This window comes from Phoca vitulina, unplaced genomic scaffold (assembly GCF_004348235.1).
Source record: "Phoca vitulina isolate PV1807 unplaced genomic scaffold, GSC_HSeal_1.0 scaffold37, whole genome shotgun sequence".
Taxonomy (NCBI): domain Eukaryota; kingdom Metazoa; phylum Chordata; class Mammalia; order Carnivora; family Phocidae; genus Phoca; species Phoca vitulina.
In genome coordinates, this window is record NW_022589740.1 from 9973415 (window position 1) to 9991555 (window position 18141).

Consider the following 18141-nt stretch of genomic DNA (forward strand, 5'->3'; position numbering starts at 1 on the left):
TCCTTCATTTTCCCCTCTCTCTCTCAGATACACACACAGAGCTAAGTTCTAGCCCCCAGGCCTTCAGGAAACCCCGAGGGATCCCAGTCTGCCTGTGGGGCTCAGTGCCTGGCATGGAGCTGAGGCCGACATGCGCTGTAGGGAAGGCGGAATGCTCCTACTGTAGGGCCGTGCCATCAGCAAGCGCCACACACGCAGGGGCTTGATTTCTAGGAAGAACACTAATTTCCTCCTCTCAGATACGTTTTAGTCTCACGTGAGTAGCTATCCTCAGCCTTATGCAAGAGTGTCCGTTCGGGCTGAACAAGAGGTAATTATGCTCCGGTGTGGCGGGGAGCACACAGCCTGAACCAGAAGTCCCCCCTTCTCACGGCACGTGTGGATCCCATCATGCAAGCTCCAGGGGATGACACGCTCCCTTGGATCACAGCCACGGCCACCACGAAGGAAACCATGCTCTCAAACTTGAAGCATTTCCATGATTTCCAACAGGGATGGCCAATCACCTCAAGTACATCTATCTGACTCTAAGCGACTGGATTACCGAGCGGCAGGAAATTCAGTTAAGGCTGAATCTAGGCTTAGGAAAAGAGAGTGCTGTGATTGATTAGTGATGCCTGCAAGGGGCACAGTACGGAGAGTGGTGTTATGTGAGCCAAATATACTGTCTTTGATCTAGGAACGATTTCAGGGAGGAGCCTGTATTAGTAACTTGGTGAGTTACTGAGTGCGAGCACATGCCTTCATCTGTGTCCTCCCTCCTGTGGGCCCGACACTTAGTGTCTGTTCATGATATGAATGACCGAAAAGCAGTCACACATCATCCATCTGAGGTGTATAACATTAGTCATCTTCTCCCACTTCCAGGTACCTTAATGATGCTCTGGCAGGTGGACAGGGGCAAGCCCACCAGGCTGGTGCCGTTTATGGACATGATCTGGTCCCCGATGTTCAGCTTCCCTGATTTCTCGGCAGGCCCTCCGTGCATCATGTTGGCTATGATCACAGTTGGCAAGATGGACCCCCAGCCAGACTCCACAATCACCACACCTAGGATTTCTCCTTTCTGCTTCTCTATGAAGACCTAAAAGGAAAACACAAAACCAAAAACCTGAATCAGCAACCACCCAGAGTAGGGGCACAAATCAAAGCTTCCCCCCAACTTCCTGTCTTAACTACAGGAGAAAGGCATTTCCTTGATGGTTCTGACCCAGACAAGTCCTGTCTTCTCTCGATTCCATGGCATTTGGTAAGAAATGATGTAACACAGGGTTTGTATAATTTCTTGTAAAGCTTGCTCCACATGAGCAATCTTGCCTTGGCCAGATGAACACAAAGGACACCAGGTGCTTTTTTCCCGTAGTCCTCGGGGAGTGGGAAGAGAGGCTGTGTGGGTGGGGACGTCGGTGGTGCATTACGGTTTCCAGAAATAGCTTTTGGATTTTATGCACAGGCTGCCCCATTCCACAGAGCTTCACAAATTCCCTCCCACATTTAAAATTCTCGAGTTAAAAATAAACAAATAGACATTATAGAAACATTTCTTTGCAAGAAGCAAGCTGAAGAGAAAGGAAAAGAAAAAGGGATACTAAGGTTATCACAACCAAAAGGTTGGAAGCGCACGTAGAAGACCATATTCTAGATAGGCATAATTTTGTGTGGCCTTCCTTGGCAGGGCAGAGAAGACAGGGGTCAGGTTTGGATACCTGCAGTCGGCGAAGGTTTGCAGAGACACTACAAAGGGGCAAGACACTTTCTGGAAGCCTCCGACAAAGAGCGTATTATTTATTTACTCGTAGTCACGGATACACATAGGCTTGAACACACGCCGTTGTGGCGGCTGCTGGGGCCTGACAAAGCCCCTCTCAGGCTGGTGTCCCTTCTCTTGGCCGATGAAGCTCGCGGCCGGCCGCTACTCTGGAGAGCTGCCCAACGGGAGACACTCCCTATGATGGGTTGTTGTGTTGCCCTCGAAATTCGTATGTTGGAGGCCAAACTGCCAGGACCTCAGAATATAACCTGATTTGGATACAGAGTCTTTACAGAGGCAATCAAGTTAAAATGAGGTCTTTAGCGTGGGCCCTGATTCAGGATGACTGGTGTCCTCACAGGAAGGGGAGGTATGGACGCAGACACATACAAGCATAGAAGGGAGACAATGTGAGGACACAGGGGGAAGACCGTTCTCTCCGAGCCAGGGTGAGGGGCCTGGAACACACCCTTGCCCCTCAGCCCTCAGAAGGAACTGACCCTGTGGATACCTTGATCTTGGACTTCAAGCCTCTAGAACAGTGAGACAATACGTTTTTTGTTGTGAAGCGGCCCAGTCTGCTGTAGTCTGTTAAGGTGGCCTGAGCGCACCGAGACACCCCAGTCTGACCTTGGTGTCAGTGACTGCCTGCCTGCCAAACCCTTTGACCCGAGGTGGGACAAGCCCGCCCTGCGATCTGTGACCCAGAGCCTCCTCTGGATCAGAATGAAGCTCATCCCTCCAGCAAGGCCACGTTCCTCCTCAGCGTCCCCACCACGCTGCTGCCCACACTCGCTTCTTCCTGAGGACACTTTCCCCAAAACCCCTTCAACAAGAGTCCCCGTCTCAGGCTCTGCTTCTAGGGAACGGAGGACACCTAACCTACATCACCAAAGAAAAAGATCGCTTTCTCATCAAGGTACTTTTGTCTACTGGATAAAGCCCAGCCCCTCAGCTAGACTTTCAAGGCCCCCAGTTCTGACCTGAACCCTGTGGGGGCCTCTTCACGTCCTCTTCCACACACACCCTGTGCTCCAGCAGGGCTGTCTCATCCATGGCTCCCCAGACAATCCCTGAGCTTTCTGACCTTCCTGCTTCTGTTACTTTGGCCCAGCCCTCTCAAATCCTTCACGCTTTCCGAAGAACACCCGTACCTCCAGACCAGCTCAGATGGCTACGTTCTCCTCCAAAGCTCTGTCTGAACTTGCGGGGCTGCCCCCTGCACAGCATCTATCACCTGAGTCCCGACCCCTGCTCTCTTCTGTCGTGCACAGGGGTCTCTGACTAGTGCTTGTGTCCAGCACCATCACTTACCTTCTCCGTGCCCTTTCCTAGATGGTGGGCTTGGTAAGGGCGGGGTTCAGGTCCTGTTCACCTCTGGAACCCACCCCAAACTTAGCTTAGGACTGCCAGGAGCAGAGGATGCCCCACCGTGGGGACAGCCCTCCACGGTGGTCTTTAATGACAGGGCCTTATGAGAAGGGAGCCAGAGATGGGCCCGAGCCCTCAGCAACATCCTGCCAACTACACTCCCCCCTGCCCCCCCACCCCCCAAAACTGTTCCACCTTCCTTGCACGGCAGGGCCGCCCCACACTCCCGGGCCTTCTGCCCGGCTGGCTGAGCTCAGAGAAGTACCTACATCTTTGCAGTTTTCCGACTTGGAGAAGTGGATCAGGTCATCGTTGTACATGTCCTGGGTGTTGAGCAGGTCACTATACTCCTTCTGGCTGAGATCTTCAGGGTTGATCCCATTGGCCCTGAGGAATTCCTGGTACGCCACGCTGAATGCCTGCCCAATGGACTGTGCGATCAGCTGGGCCTAGACAGTAGCCGGAGAGGGAAGACAGAGGTCAACGGGGCAGCAGGACTGGGAGCCCCAGGCGTCAGCTGGGCCAGTGGGTCTACACGTGGCACGAATCCCTGCCAGAGCCCATGCTCAGAATTACTAGGGACATGTTTCATTAGGACAGTGACCCCAAGGCGGCTACTGGCATTCAGGGGACCGGAGTCAGAGATGCTGGACTTATGGCCATGTGAAGGACCATCCTATACAATGATGAGCCATCCTACAACCCGAATGATTCTCGAATGTCCCCCCGGATGCTCGCATGCATGTAACACCAGGAGCAAACCATCTGAGGCCGGGACTCAACTTCAATTTATGTAAAACACAAAGGCATTCATTGCCTGGCTTTAATTCACATGGAACGTTCCAAGAATACAGCTGCTGTGTAAAGTGAGAGATGATGATGATTGGCTTTGTCCAGCACTTTACCAGAAATAAGCTTTGTGACTTTGGAAAATCATTAGCATCAATGCTGTTTGTGGTATCTGGGTGGCCAGCAAATCACAGTGCCGTCAGCCCACGTTTGCCGCACAGCGAGGGAATCCTACAGGAGTGTGTGGTCTGCAGATCGATTTTCTTATTGAGCCCTCAATTCAAAATGTCAAACAGAAGTGTTTACGATAGTCAGAGAAATACCATGTTCTCACATTGAAGCCTATTACTCAAGTAGGTGTAAGCATCTGATGGCTCTGCTATTCCTTCCAGAGAGGCTGGGCCCAAGCACTTGTATACTGTAGGAAGGACAACTTTATTTTAGCTTTGCTTTCCTTTTATTTTTTTCTCTGTGTTACATTTATGGCAATACTTCTGCTTGTGAACAAATTTTCAAAATGGGAGGTTGTATTATCTATGAATTTTATCTCAGGACAGTAACGGGGCATCACATCTGTTGTACAAAGGGGGTTTGGGCCCCCTTGGGAGCCCTGCTTGAGTCCAGCCCCACATTTTCCAGGTGAGGAGACTGAGGCCCAGAGACGTGAAGGAACCTGCTCAAGGTCACACAGCTCACAGGACAGGAACGCTGCTTCCGTGGTTCCTTCTCTGGCACTGGGCTTTGACAGCGTCTTCCCGCACTAAGTCATCCAGGCTATGGGTTCGGCCAGCCAGCAGCCACCGGGCACTTCTCACGTGTCCGTGGTGCATTAAAAGCTATCCGAGGACCGCTGCAGCAATCTGGACATCAAGCCTACGACTGACGGAAGCAGGATGGAGCCACAGGCCCTCATCCTAAGCTCTTGAGGCCATGTTTCAGAATCTAGAAATTTCTGTGTATCACAGAGGTAAAAGCTGCATCTATCATACATTGCCTAAAAACCCCACTAGAACCTGGGGAAGTGCCCTATAAACAATCAGTAATATTCCTGCAGCAAAATGTGTAAGATTCATGGTAAGCTGGACAAATCCTATAAATTGTCTCATGGCAGTTCGGGCAGGTTTATCAGCTGACTGACTACAAAAATCCCTTTTGCTTCTCAGAGCTCTTTTTTTAACCCCCCTAAGATAGATAGATTAGATAGATTAGATAGATAGATAGATAGATAGATAGATAGATAGATAGATAGATAGATAGATACATAGATAGATTTATTTATTTAAAAGATTTTTATTTATTTGACAGAGAGATAGCGAGAGCAGGAACACAAGCAGGGGGAGTGGAAGAGGGAGAAGCAGGCTTCCCGCCGAGCAGGGAGCCGGATGCAGGACTGGATCCCAGGACCCTGGGATCACGACCCGAGCCGAAGGCAGACGCTCAACGACTGACCCACCCAGGCGCCCCCCTAAGATTTATTTATTTTAGAGAGAGAGCGCGCGCATGAGTGGGGAGGGGCAGAAGGAGGCGGAGAGAGAGAATCTCAAGCAGACTCCACGCTGAGCGCGGAGCCCAATGCAGGGCTCGATCCCACAACCCTGAGATCAGGACCTGCGGTGAAATCAAGAGTCGGACGCTTACCCCACCGAGCCACGCAGACCCCCCCTCTCAGAGCTCTTTAGACTGCGGAATGGTAGGTCTGTTATATTGTCCCCACTGCACAGGCAGGGAACAGAGGATGACAGTTAAGGTGTTCACTCCCTGGGAAGGGCGTGACGCGGGGGCTGAATCCTGGCAGATGGATTCCAAAGCCCACCCCCGCACCCACCACGTGGGACTGCCTCTCCGTAGAAAAACAACGAAAATCTCCAGAGCAATGTTATACACACACACACACGCACGCACGCAATTCTAACCACCTCTTCCTCTCCTCGCCTGCACGGAGTTTGGCTAAACGCCCCTAAGGGACGGTGAAATCAGAACTGCTCCGTGGCTGTGCCGAACTTTTCTCAACTCCACGAGCCACAACAAGGACGCACCGCCCTGCGACCTGAGTAAGAGGGGAGGGGCATGAGCGGCGCGCTCGGAGCACGGTGGGGGGGGCCCGCCGGGAGCACGAGGGGGGGGCGCGCCGGGAGCACGGTGGAGGGGGGGGCCGCCCAGGAGGACGGGGGGGGCGCGCGCGCCGGGAGCGGGGGGGGGGGGGGGCGCGCACCGGGAGCACGGTCAGCTCGCAAGCTACGCGTCGCGGGCGGATGCGCGGGGCAAGCGCACAGGCTGTTGCTGTGGGGCCACGCAGCGGCCCAGGGAGGGGGGCACTGTCATTTCACACCAGCTCTCCCAGCTCTGGAGCCAGCGCTCTTCCTCGATGCTTGCATCGGAAGCAAACGGGTAAAATCCCCAGGCCCGCTGCTGTCCTAACTCTTGCTTGCCCATCCTTCCCTTCGGTCCGGGACTCTGAGGAAACACAACCCCTCCTTGGACGCTGCAAGCCAGGCGGAGGCGGCAGAGGGCCGTGGGCATCCGCATGCCTGGGGAGCAGGGCCAACTCCACCTTTCCACCAGCCTGCAGGACACATGAGCCCTAAGTTTCTAAATTCAACTTCCGAAACTTTGACAAACTTCAAAACTCATTCGCTCCTAGTCTGCGTGCTTGGCCTGAGGCTTTAAAGGAAGAGCAGGGAGAATGGCTGGGAGAGGCACTTCAAGCTCTCCGCCCTCTCCGTGATCTTGTCCCCCGGGGCCTGTGTTCTAGAGAAGCAGACCAGTAAAAGGGCAAAAAGCATGAGCATCTCCCGGGCCCTGCGGCCGCAGCTGTGACAGCTCTGAGTCCCCGGGGAAGAGCAGCTGGCCTCCGCCTCGTGACTTCTTGCAGGAAGGCAATTTACTGCAGCTAGATGAACGCTCTCCTGGAGAAGAATGGCCTCCTGGAAGGAGCCAAGGCGACCACAGGCAATTTTTCTTTAAGGAGCAAAGGGCTCTCTGCTCAATATGAGAAACAGAGCTTACTCCGCGGTGGCAGGGGGAAAATCACAGTCGGTGGCACCGACACGGCCCTCCTGGCGGCGGGGGACGGGGGGGAGCTCTGTGGTTTCAGACCTTCCTGGGGCTGTGGCCCTGGCCCTCAAGGGAGCTTCTAAGGCCTGACAAGCTTTAGGAGAAACTCGGTGCTAATGGAGCTTGAAGCCTGGACGCCTCTCCAGCAGTTCCAGGGACGACAGGGGTAAGAAGCCAAACAGAAGAAGGGGCCCTGCCCCTGTTGTAAATGAATTTTCTCTGTTGACCACATCACCTGGAAAGATGGGAGTTGGGGATCACTGACTTTGTGACTGGTGCTGGTGCAGCAAGGTGGTACTCCTGCCCCCGGGGGGTAGGAGCAGGAATCCTCACTTTCCTGTGGTCTGGAGGGCAATCCTACACAACCAAGAACTGTCCTCCCCAAATGCCCTCATGCCCAGGTGAGATGTTCCTGGGGCCCCCATTGGTCTGACCATTTGACCACATTCCTTCTACTTGTCTCTCATACTAAGCTGTCCTCAAACTACACCAGCAGGTCCCTGCCTCAGGGCCTTTGCACTTGCTCTTCCCCCTCTCTCAGTTGATACAGGTCTCTCCTTAAATATCACCTCCTCAGAGAAGGCTTTGTTGATTACCTCACCTGACATAGCTCTTATCCCAGTGTTATTTTTCCTTATAAAACTCCTATCTAGTTTTATATTAAGTATATTTACCTATTTTATTTTCTGTCTCCCTATAAGCCTCATGATGAATACTTCGGCTATTTATTCAGCCTTATAGCCCTAAAAGAGTGCTTGGCACATAGTAGGTGCTCACTAAATACTTGTTTCATGTATGATTAATGAGACCGATTCAGGTTCTGAGAAAGAGAGAATCTGGCCCACCCAGGGGCAGCCCAGGTCACCCGGAGGGACATCAGGGGAGGCACCCTTACATCCTCAGACTCAAAGACGTGGCAGATCATCTTGTACTGCCTTTTTCCATCCTGGGATGGGTGGGAGGCTTCCACGTTCTCCTGGGAGTTGGAGCGGGGCATCCGCCTGCGGGCCATCAGCACGACGATGTTCCCAATGTCTGCTATATAGGAGATGGTCCTCAGAGGGTGGTCCATCATCGTCTCCTGGAGGGCGCAAGGGAGAGGATGCTAAGTCCCGCGCAGCATCTGACGGCCCATGAGAGAGCCTGCCACCCCACCGCCCGGTCACATGCAGTCCACACGTGGACCGTGGGCAGCCTTACACGCACCCACTCAGGACTGGGGGCAGGTCGCTCGGCTGATTATAAGCCAGAGCAGGAAGTGTCTGTGGCATGTGGGGAAAAAATTTCAGTCACTTTATAACCAGTAGAATCTCTGGTGGAGAAGTTAAAAGAATAAGGTAAAACGATGCATGGGTCATGGCTGTATCTGTGTGATTTTAAACACAATTTCTCAAAAGGCTAATCTGTTCAAGTTAATGAATGTCCTCATAAAGACGTACGAGATTATTAGCAAACAACATCCACGGTGTGTTTGTTCCTTTGATCTTTAAGGGAACGGTCCCAGAGCAGCCCCTGCCCCCGCGCCCCCCGGCCCCCAGCAGCAGGCACGGCAGACGTAATCTTCCAGCATGTTTGGAAGCCGGCGGCTGAGAACAGCGGCTCTCGGGACACGGGCACGGACTCTGAGCTGCCATGCTGGGCTGGGCACGTCACCCCTGGGACAGGGGGCAGGCCAGCATACCTGTGTGTCGGCGTTCAGTACTTTGATTCTCTGGGTAGAAATGAAGAGATCCACCTCGGTCATTGGCTGAGATTCACCTTCAGGAGCCTGAGAAGAAAAATGCACAGCAAGGGAAAGCTTAACGCCTTACCCCGACTCAAGTACACAGCAAGGGTAGCTCACACACACAGGCACTGAGACACAGTCACCAGAACGGCAGCGCGGACTCCAGATTTAGACGGTCAGAGCTGAAGGGACCACAGAGGATGGACTCACGGATGAGCGTTAGCATTGCCAGCTCATAGGGAGAAATGCCGCATCCCCTCTGCGTCTCCCCCTACGGAAGCAGTAACTCACTGCCGATTTGACTCTCCGAGCAATGATCATGAATGCCCTTTCAGCAAGGCTTTTGGAGCCCAACAGGCTGAAGAATAAGGGCAACTGACCCATAACCCAAGACCGTGGAAAAGTCACTTAGAGTCTGCCCCTGGCCAAGTGATGCGGGACGACGTTTGTAGCAGGTGCAAACGACGTCATTTGGATGCAGTTCTGGTAAGAGGGTCTTCATGTTCATACACCACCACAGCAACACAGAAGCAGTCCCCACTCCTGAAGCCACCCCATTAAGAAGTAACCCCAAATGCCTCAACACCCCATGGGCAGCCATAAGCACCTAGAAGCTCCATAACCAAAAAAGCGCCTCCGTCTGGTTCATTTAGGGTTTAACTCCGCACAGGGTGGTTATTAGCGAGTTTTCTTTTTTGCATCCAGCAATCTGACAAAATCCACAAGTCAAACATGACTGTAATTGAACAGACCCAAGTCCCTGCCACATTAATGCTCCTCAATGGTGGGAACTTTCACGCTACCGCAGGATTCATTTAGCATCTCCAATCTGCACCCTGTTGTTTCTCTGATGTGAAATGACTAATGAGCAACAGAAAACAGCCACTTTAGGCAACTAAGTTTTGAGAAACGTTGGCTAATGGGGCGGTTCAAAAAGAAATCTGAACAGAAACTTGCTGGATGCAGAAAACAAAAACACAAAATAATAAAAAGGCAAAACATAAATAAACGAAAAGAACAGGCATAACACCAAGCTGATGAAGTTGTTTGTACTGCACCTTCTTTCTGCTTTTGGCTAATTTCTGGGCCATCTGCTTAGCATGGAACAAACAGAGACAGGAGAACAGTTAGAAAAGAATTTTCAAAGTCGAAAGGGCATCGACAAACTAATATCAAGAGTGGCATAAAGCATTTCTGCGTGAGGAGGACAGACTTTAAAAAAATCCTACTCTACAATTTCCTAACTCAAAATTCAGTAGGTGGCAGGGGCCATAGAAAGAAGGAAATGTTAACAGCAATGGATGTTTTCAAAAAACCAACTTGGTTCTGTTGATTTTCTTGTATGCCTGTTTGCTATTTCATTGATTTCCATCTACATCTTAATTTCCTTCTACTTTCTTTGGGTTAAATTTGATTTTTTTTTCTAGCTTCCTGAGATGAAAATTTAAATTACAGATTTTTAAACTTTTTTTCCCCTGATATATTTATTTAAAGCTGTGAATCTCCCTCCAAGTACCGCATTAGCTGTATCCCACAAATTTTGATATGTCACAATTATTGCTTCAAAATGTCTAATTTCCTGGGATTTTTCCTTTCAACTTTGGATTATTTAGAATTGTGTTAATTTTATTACATTGGGGGATTTTCCAGTTATCTTTTTGTTACTGATTTCTGAATTAATTCCACTGTGGTCAGAGAACATACCCTGATTCCAAACCTTGTGAACTGTGCTAAGTCTTAGCCCTATGGCTCAGAACATGACCGACTGTGGTGAATGTCTGGTGGACTTCAAAGATGCTTTCTTCAGTTGTTGGGAACAGTGTTCTATCAATTGTCAACGAGGTCAATTATGTTGGTTAAGGGTACTATTCAAATCTTCTATGTACTTGATTTTTTTGTCTGCTTGTTCTAAAATTTACTAAGAGGGGTGTGTTAAAATCTCCAACGGTTACTGTGGATTTGTCTGTATCTCCTTTTGGCTGTGCCAATCTTTGCTTTATCTATTTTTTATCTATGGTATAAGGTACGTATGTACTTAAGGTGCTTATGTCTCCCTGTTGAATTGATCTTTTTATTTTCTTTATCTTTAGTAATTCTTGCTTTAAATTTGTGTAATGTTAATATGGCCTATTCCTAATTAGAAACAGATGTAATATTCCCCTCTTTGCTCATAAGAAGCTAACATAGTTGATTAAAAAAAAGAGAGACTGCAGCCGATTGTCTAAAACTGAATCCTGGCTCTGTCACCCACTAATTGTGTGACTTGGCACAAGCTGCTACCTGTCTCAGTGCCTCAGTTTCCTCATCTGTAAAATGAGGATAAACACAGGGCTCTTTTCAGGATAAAATAAATATATGCAAAGCTCTTAGAACAGTGCCTGGTGCATTATGAACACGACATTTGTGTTTGTTGTTACAAGATTATAATTTACTTAAGCCAGAATACAATTTCTTGGCTTATGGTAAGGCTTGCTAGACACACACAGATCTCGTACGAATAATGGTGAGTCAATGGCCAAACCACGAACACTGTTGTAGTGATGGGGGTGGGTGGAAGATCGTCTGCTCTCTCACACTCCTTGGTACTCACCTGTGGAAAAGCCCCTTTGCTCCTAGCAGCACACCTCTATTTCATTAATAAGTCAAATGTGTTGTCTGTTCTACCCCCTGTGGAGAAACTGGATGAGTCAGCGATCCAAACACCACGTACTTAATCTCTGGTATAGCCAGGAAACTAGGGCAGCCCTGTCCCCACACAGCCACCCCAGAGCTCTTCCTGGTGGTCATGAATCCATGGTGAACAGTCTGCTCTGGAAGGGTCAGAAGGCAGCAGGTGCAAGGGGTATCCTAACTGCTGCGTGTGATGGTGGAAATGGGTCTGCGTCTGAAGAGTGGCCCCACGCCGATGCTCCACCACACCACGCAGATCCCTATGTGGAATCCAAGAGTCCTGCTGGGGGGTGTTCTCATCTGCATCAGCTCTAATCCTCACGATAAATGACTGCTGTAAGACCCTACTGTGTGTGTGTGTGTGTGTTTTCTACCACCTCCCCTGAAATCACCTGCCAGGAATGTAAGAATTTCTACTATTTTTGATACCAAAACCTACCAGCTATTAGTCAAAATTCTTCACTCTAAGGAACAGGGATCTGAAAGGGTCCTCTCAAAGGAAAATAAGTCCACTACAAAGGAATGACCAAATTCTCTTTTTTTACTGGAATGGGTGATGAGGAAAGAATTCAAAAGACAAACTGAGTTTCATGAAGGGCACTCTGAAGTAATTTTTATGGAGTTAGAAGTCTTTTACGCAAAGTACTACCATCTTTTCAACCACACAGGATATTCAGGTGCCCTGAAACAAATTATAATTTAAAATTTACACATGACATTGGTAGGGGGTCGGATCCGGAATGGGAAATTGTGGTAGCAGACAAGCCCAGGAGAAACATAAGCCAGCATGTGTCATAAAGCAAGGGGTGACACCCTCCATTTAAGTCCTCGTGTTTCATGGGACTGATTAGGGCTTGCCCCCCAGGAAGCTGCGGTGCAAAGGACACAGACTGTGGCACTTGTCCACCCACTCGCTCTGCAATGTGTACTGAGCCTTTACTGTTCATCCTCTCTAGGCTAGTCATGCGAGGGAACTTCTTGACGATTCTAGCGTTCCTTTCCCCAGCTGACATTTACTGAGCCCTTGCTCTGAGCAGTATCCTTCTAAGTTGTTCACGTGCAGAGCAATTCGAAAGCTTACAGAAACCCTGTGAGGTAGGCACTACAGTATTCTCCTCTTGCAGAAGTGGAAACTGAGGCACAGAGAGACTAATTAACTTGCTCAAGGTCATACAGCTGTTAAGAGGCAGAATAGAGATTCAAACCCGGAAGTCTCACCCCAAACCAGTAGTTGTGCAACTTAGGCAAGTTTCTCTTCTATAAACTTCTCAGTTTGTCCGTAAATAGGGTTAGTAATGCCCACCTCACAGGATTCCCCACCCCCTCCATTTTGAGGAGTAAATGAGTTCATGAAGTTCACATGAGTTTACATGAAGAACCTGCTGTAAGTGTTCATATCCTCTTTACTAATCACAGACTTCTCCGAGTCAGATGGAAAATCATGTGGCTTACACCAAGGTTCAATGATAGAGATTTTAATTTTACAATTAAGTCCTGATTTTTGACATTTTCAAGAAAACCTTTCCATAAAAGAGAAAAATCTGATCTTTTGGGACAAGCTAGTAAAGACAAATATGAGAATGTCTGATAATGAATGTTCCTTACACAAATGCATAGACCGAAAAACATCCAACAGCATTTGTGAACTCATCACACGAGCTTCACAAATGTGGGAGGAATGGAGAGACATAAGCCACACTCTGCGTGGACACGAAGCAGTTTCCGTGGCTCAGTTGGGGCTCAGCGGGTGAGCCTGTCTTCTGGCCAAAGAGCAGAAAATGCAGCAGGCGTGAGGGTGGAATGGAGCCTGGGGATGTAGTGGAGAGAAAGGAAGACAAGGGGTCTAGCTGCCCTGGCTTCAGGTTTGGTTCTCTAGGTGGGGTTAAGGCATGGTTCCCACGCTGCAGGTGGAGTGGGGTGCGTCTACCTATGGGGCTGTAGATCCTGCCATCAGGTAGGGCAGAAGTTCCTCTCAAAACGTGCTCCTGAGAATCTTACCATTAAGACTCTAGGAGGTATCCCACAGTGATAATGTATTCCGTGTTCACATAATGATGGGGGTTTCTGGTTAAACCAGGTGAATTAGATCTCCTTAGTACAGACTTCTCAAAATCTTTAATAGGAAAACATATATGGCAAATATCCAAAAAAGAGAGAGATTCTGCAGTGTTTCTTGAGCTAATGCGCCAACAGAACCTTGTCAGTGGGAAGCACTCAGCTTGACTGGAATGCCCCAGGGCAGTCAGAGAGAAGATACCTCATAAGCCTGGGATGGTCCACCCTTCCCCAAATTGTAGTGCACATGAGAACCTCCTGGAGGGCTTATGAAAACACAGATTCCTCGGCCCTTACCCCACCATGAGTTTCTGACTGGGGTGGGCCTGAGAATCTGCATTTCTAGGAAGCTCCCTGGTGGTGGTGCTGCTGCCGGTGAAGGGGTCCCATTTTGAGAACCACCTCTCGAATGCATTCCTTAGTTGGATGGGGGCTTCCTAAAAGGGTATTATTTCTTCTCAAAAATGATGAACAACAAAGGCAGAAAGGGTACAATAGGGAGGGTCCAAAGATGAAAAAAAAAAACTTAAGAAAAATGGCAGATGTCTTCTAATTCTGTTATTGCATTTAGATCCACCTTATTTATATTTTTATAGATGAAAAAAACTTTTAACTTCAGATTCTTCAGCCTGCCTTTTGTTATTGTTACTTAAACACTCTTCTTGGCTCCCTTCCAGGCTGCACCTTTCTCAAGGTCAAGGACTGGGTCTTGGGTGGTTTTTTTTATTTCCTGAGATGCCTACCACAAGGGTCTGCAGAGGAACACTTTGCTTTCAGAACCCAATCCCTTTGTTTTCTTCTCACATTAAGTAGAAAATTTATGGCCAAACCACAACTCCAAATTCTCTCCCCATTTGGCAAATCAATCCATAAATCTTTTAAATTAAGAAAATATTAATTCTTCAAACTCCAAGTGTAAATCCAATAAGCACCCCAATCGACCAACGGAAGAGAAATTAAAGACGGTTTTGAAAGCCAAGCTTCAGGTTTGGTTTTTGCTCAGAGATAGAAGCAGCGCAAACGGCTATGTCTACACGGGACTCCAGGTGGGGAAGGGCTCAGCCGCATCCACAGGGTCAAACCAACCATGTAGGCAGGGGTAAGAAAGAGGGGTAGGACGGGGACCCCCGCGGGGAACTGGGGAAGGAGGAGGAATCAGAAACAGGAGAACACCCTTCTTTGTTCAGATGAGAGTACCAAGGCGGAAATTACTAATCACTTTGGGCTGAGGATAATGCTAAACGGATTTCCAAATCAATCCAACAAGCTTTTCTTCTTCCCTTCCCTCCTGGACAGACACTAAAATCTGTTGCTTCCTTCCTCTCTGCATCTTTAGAGAGGTGGCCTAGAAGAACTCATTCCTGAAAGGTCAGCCTCTCTTTAGGAAAAAAGCGTGGCACCACCTCCCTTAGAGAAAGGGGTCTCCCAGGCACGTGCGGGCACCACAGCGCATGCGCCGGGGAGACCGTCCCGAACGATCGGGATACGTGCTGCAGCCCCCCTGGCGCCCTCTGCAGGAGCTGAGATGTCGGTGCACATCCCGACACTGACTTTCTAGGGGGTGCAGCAAATAAACCGTGGGTCTGAGCACAGTCTCCACCTAGAGTTTGAAAAAGCGTCAGGCTGTGTGTAAAGTCAAGCAATCTGACAGGCCTTTAAATGGATGGAAAATGAGCAGGAGGCAGGAAATACTTGATGACAGGCAGCAGTTCCTTCAGATGCACAGGAGCACGTTGCAAAATGATACTTACAAATGAAATGCAACCTGTTTAACTTTACCACTCTATAATGAATTCCTCACACTACCATAATTTGCTGTAAAAATAAATATATGTTTTCCAGATGCCTACTCTGCTCTGTGCGGGTCTAAAATGGATTAATCAGACAGCCTCATCTTGCTTGTTCTGATCAACACCACCATCTAACTTTTTTGTTCAGATCAACTGTGGATCCCCATCCTCTGAAGCTTCCAAGTAAACTTTCTGGTTTCCCATCAGGGAAGCTGGGCTTTAGGAAGGGAAAAGCGTGCTCTCAGACCTCACCGTGGAACTGAGCAGCTGTAATTCACAGCACACTTGGTCCTGGGTGGGTCTGGTGCTGGCTGGCGGAACCTACCCCGAGCATGGCTTTCTGTTCCAGGGATGTGCCTGATCCCTTCCTCGGGGTCACACGGTACCGGATACATGTCACAGAGCCGTGGAAAGACAAACTATCCGTGGGAGTCAAGGGCTACCACAAGGTGCCCAGAATGAAACCCGGACCTGAACACATTTGAAACCTTGATGGACAGAAGCTCGGAGAACTCATCTCAAAGCCTCGGAGGGCTTTGGAGCTCCTCTGGGGGCGGACTGCTGCTTTGTGCTGGGGGAATCACCTGAATGGGCTCCGGCAATGTTTCCTGACAGGCGCAGAGGGGTGCTCTGGCCTTCTGTGGGAGTTAAATCTGCATCCAGCCTGGACATTACAGGGTATCAAGCATTTCTGGTTCTGGCCCACTACTGCTAGTAAAAATGCCCTCCAGACACTGTGGCACCCCAAAGTGCCCCCGACCTGTTTCCTAAAGCCCCTTCTGGAGGTGGTGGTCCCCATCTGTCAGAAAACCACTGAGTGAGGCATGCCAGGTGCTTGCACTCCTGCTGATGCTGGGGAAGTGAGCAGCACCATTAGCCTGTGTCCAGAGGTGAAGCTGCTTCCTGGTGTTGCTGCCTCGGCATCCGTTTTGTTTGGTCCAGCGGCCTGCAGCGACCTTACACGGACACTAGCCCCTCAGGCAAGTGCATGCCCTGGATAACACCCCACTGAGTCACAGGCAAATGTCAGCTCTTGATATAAATTCCCGACAGCCCTTGTAATAAACAGTCCTCCTCACCTCCAGGGCCTTCCCCTTGTGCTCCCCTTAGATAACACCCCCGTGGAGCTTACCAAAACCTTGCTCTTTTTTGGTATGAATTGGCCAATTCAAACCCAGGAACCGCAAAGTATTCCACTCACAGACCCTCATAAAGGCAGGTGCCCCAAGTTCTGTCTCACCTTCTGCCTGCACTCACTTGGCCTTGACCCCCAGCCTGTGGCCCCCTTGAGGCATGCTGGCTCCTTCCTGAGGACCTGTGAGTAATAAAGGTTTCTATTTCCATTTCCCTTGTGCTCTTTGGCTCAACCATCGGGCACCACGGGGCTCTGCTAAACAAATATTAATTTAACAAAATCCTAACGTGCTCTGTTTGGTAACTGTGGGACATCAGGAGTCAGAATTACGTCCCTACAGACTTTGTTTTTAAAAGTTATTCGCCTGAAAAGTACAGTGCCTGAAAAGTAACTTGCTCTCTCATACAGATCTGTGTGTTCTTGTTTTGAATGCTGCACCTGGGACATCCTCAATTCAGGAAGACTTTGGGGAGATCTAGAGGTATTCATGCCATCTCTTTAGGGTAAGGGGAGACCGTTAGAAGGAATTAGGCCAAGACTGGATGGGCAGCTCAACGGGAACCTGATGTTCCACTGGTAACATTAACGAGTCTGAAAGACCCAGAAGGTATGAAGGTCAGTTTGATACACTAGCATGGGGTCGTCCTGCTGGGAGCTACACATCTCTGTGGGTAGGGGTGGGGATTCCCTCGAGAGAAGTGGACCTTCCCACTGTCAGTCATGCTGGCGGAGGCTAATTTTGGGAGAAGACACGGCCTCCGCAGCAGCGGGCCCTGTGGCGGGAGGGTCTCTGAGGCACAGATGAGGTTCACAGATTCTGGACAAAGTGGTGGAGTGGGTCCTGGACACCCCGAAGAAGCGGGCGGGCCCCTCTAAGCAATCGTGACATTGGCCTGTTGTGCAGCTGTGAGCTGCTCTCTGGTTTAGACAACCTCGTTCCCAAAATGCCCGCAGCGGGAGCAGCATCGGACGCTGCAGCGGGGCCTTGCTATACTACGGATAAGTTGGGGGAGAACTGGTGCTGAATTCAGGAGAGAAGTGCCTCTTCCAGGAGCCAGTGACTCATGGCCCTGGAAGCCACGGACGGCAGTTCGATGAGGACGCAATGACAGGGGACCGGGGACACTCCGACAGCACCCCGGGGACCTGCACCACGAGCGGGCAGCAGGGGGCTTGGTCATCACAGTGAGGGCCTCTTGCTTCCATTCCCAGCACGTGAATAACATGGGGGTCAGCGTGGGCAAAAGGGCGAGAAACACCGCCTCTGAGCTACACGACCTCTGTGCCTTTGCTCCCTGCTCCAGTCAGTCTGCCCGCGGGGAGTCCCCCGCACTCCTGGGCACCCACCATCTCACCCCCTTCCCTCCTGCTCGGGTCCACCCTGCACATTCGCTGGCTTGATGCATTTCTGCTGGTGCTGCGGAGCGGAGGGGAAGGATCTATTTCCCCTCCCTCCCGAGATCGTGAACAGCCTTGCACACTTAAGTGCTCAAGAAATACTTTTTCCCGGATGAGGACCCTAAGTTACTGCCTTGCACTCGTGCTTCTTCCTCTTTGCACACGACCACGCAAACACCAGGACGGGACCGGGGAATGTGTACACAAGACCACAGGGAAAAGGGAATGGCTCCCTGAGGACGAATGTGATTTTGACCAGCTGAAGCTGGATACAACCAAGTCTGGTGAGTCCTAACCTGTTCCAACTTGCCTGAAATACCTGGTTCTGGGTTTTTTGGTGGTGCTGTGGCCCCAGCCTGGCTGCCCAGTGGTTCCAAGTGCTGGTGGCATTTTAATGGCAGGG

The 18141-nt window shown here is 50.0% G+C and overlaps 1 protein-coding gene across 4 annotated transcripts in view; it reads right to left on the minus strand.

Moving 5' to 3' along the window:
• Positions 1 to 18141, minus strand: part of APBA1 (amyloid beta precursor protein binding family A member 1) — a 196116-nt gene that overhangs the window by 19958 nt on the left and 158017 nt on the right. For 3 of the 4 annotated variants that reach the window (XM_032427633.1, XM_032427636.1, XM_032427632.1), the window contains 5 exons: positions 9749 to 9781; positions 8646 to 8732; positions 7860 to 8045; positions 3391 to 3570; positions 872 to 1084 (listed from right to left, as the gene is read on the minus strand). In XM_032427633.1, coding sequence (XP_032283524.1) covers positions 872 to 1084; positions 3391 to 3570; positions 7860 to 8045; positions 8646 to 8732; positions 9749 to 9781 — 699 coding nt within the window. The remainder of the gene's footprint in view (positions 1 to 871; positions 1085 to 3390; positions 3571 to 7859; positions 8046 to 8645; positions 8733 to 9748; positions 9782 to 18141) is intronic. The other variant, XM_032427634.1, reaches the window with a different exon arrangement.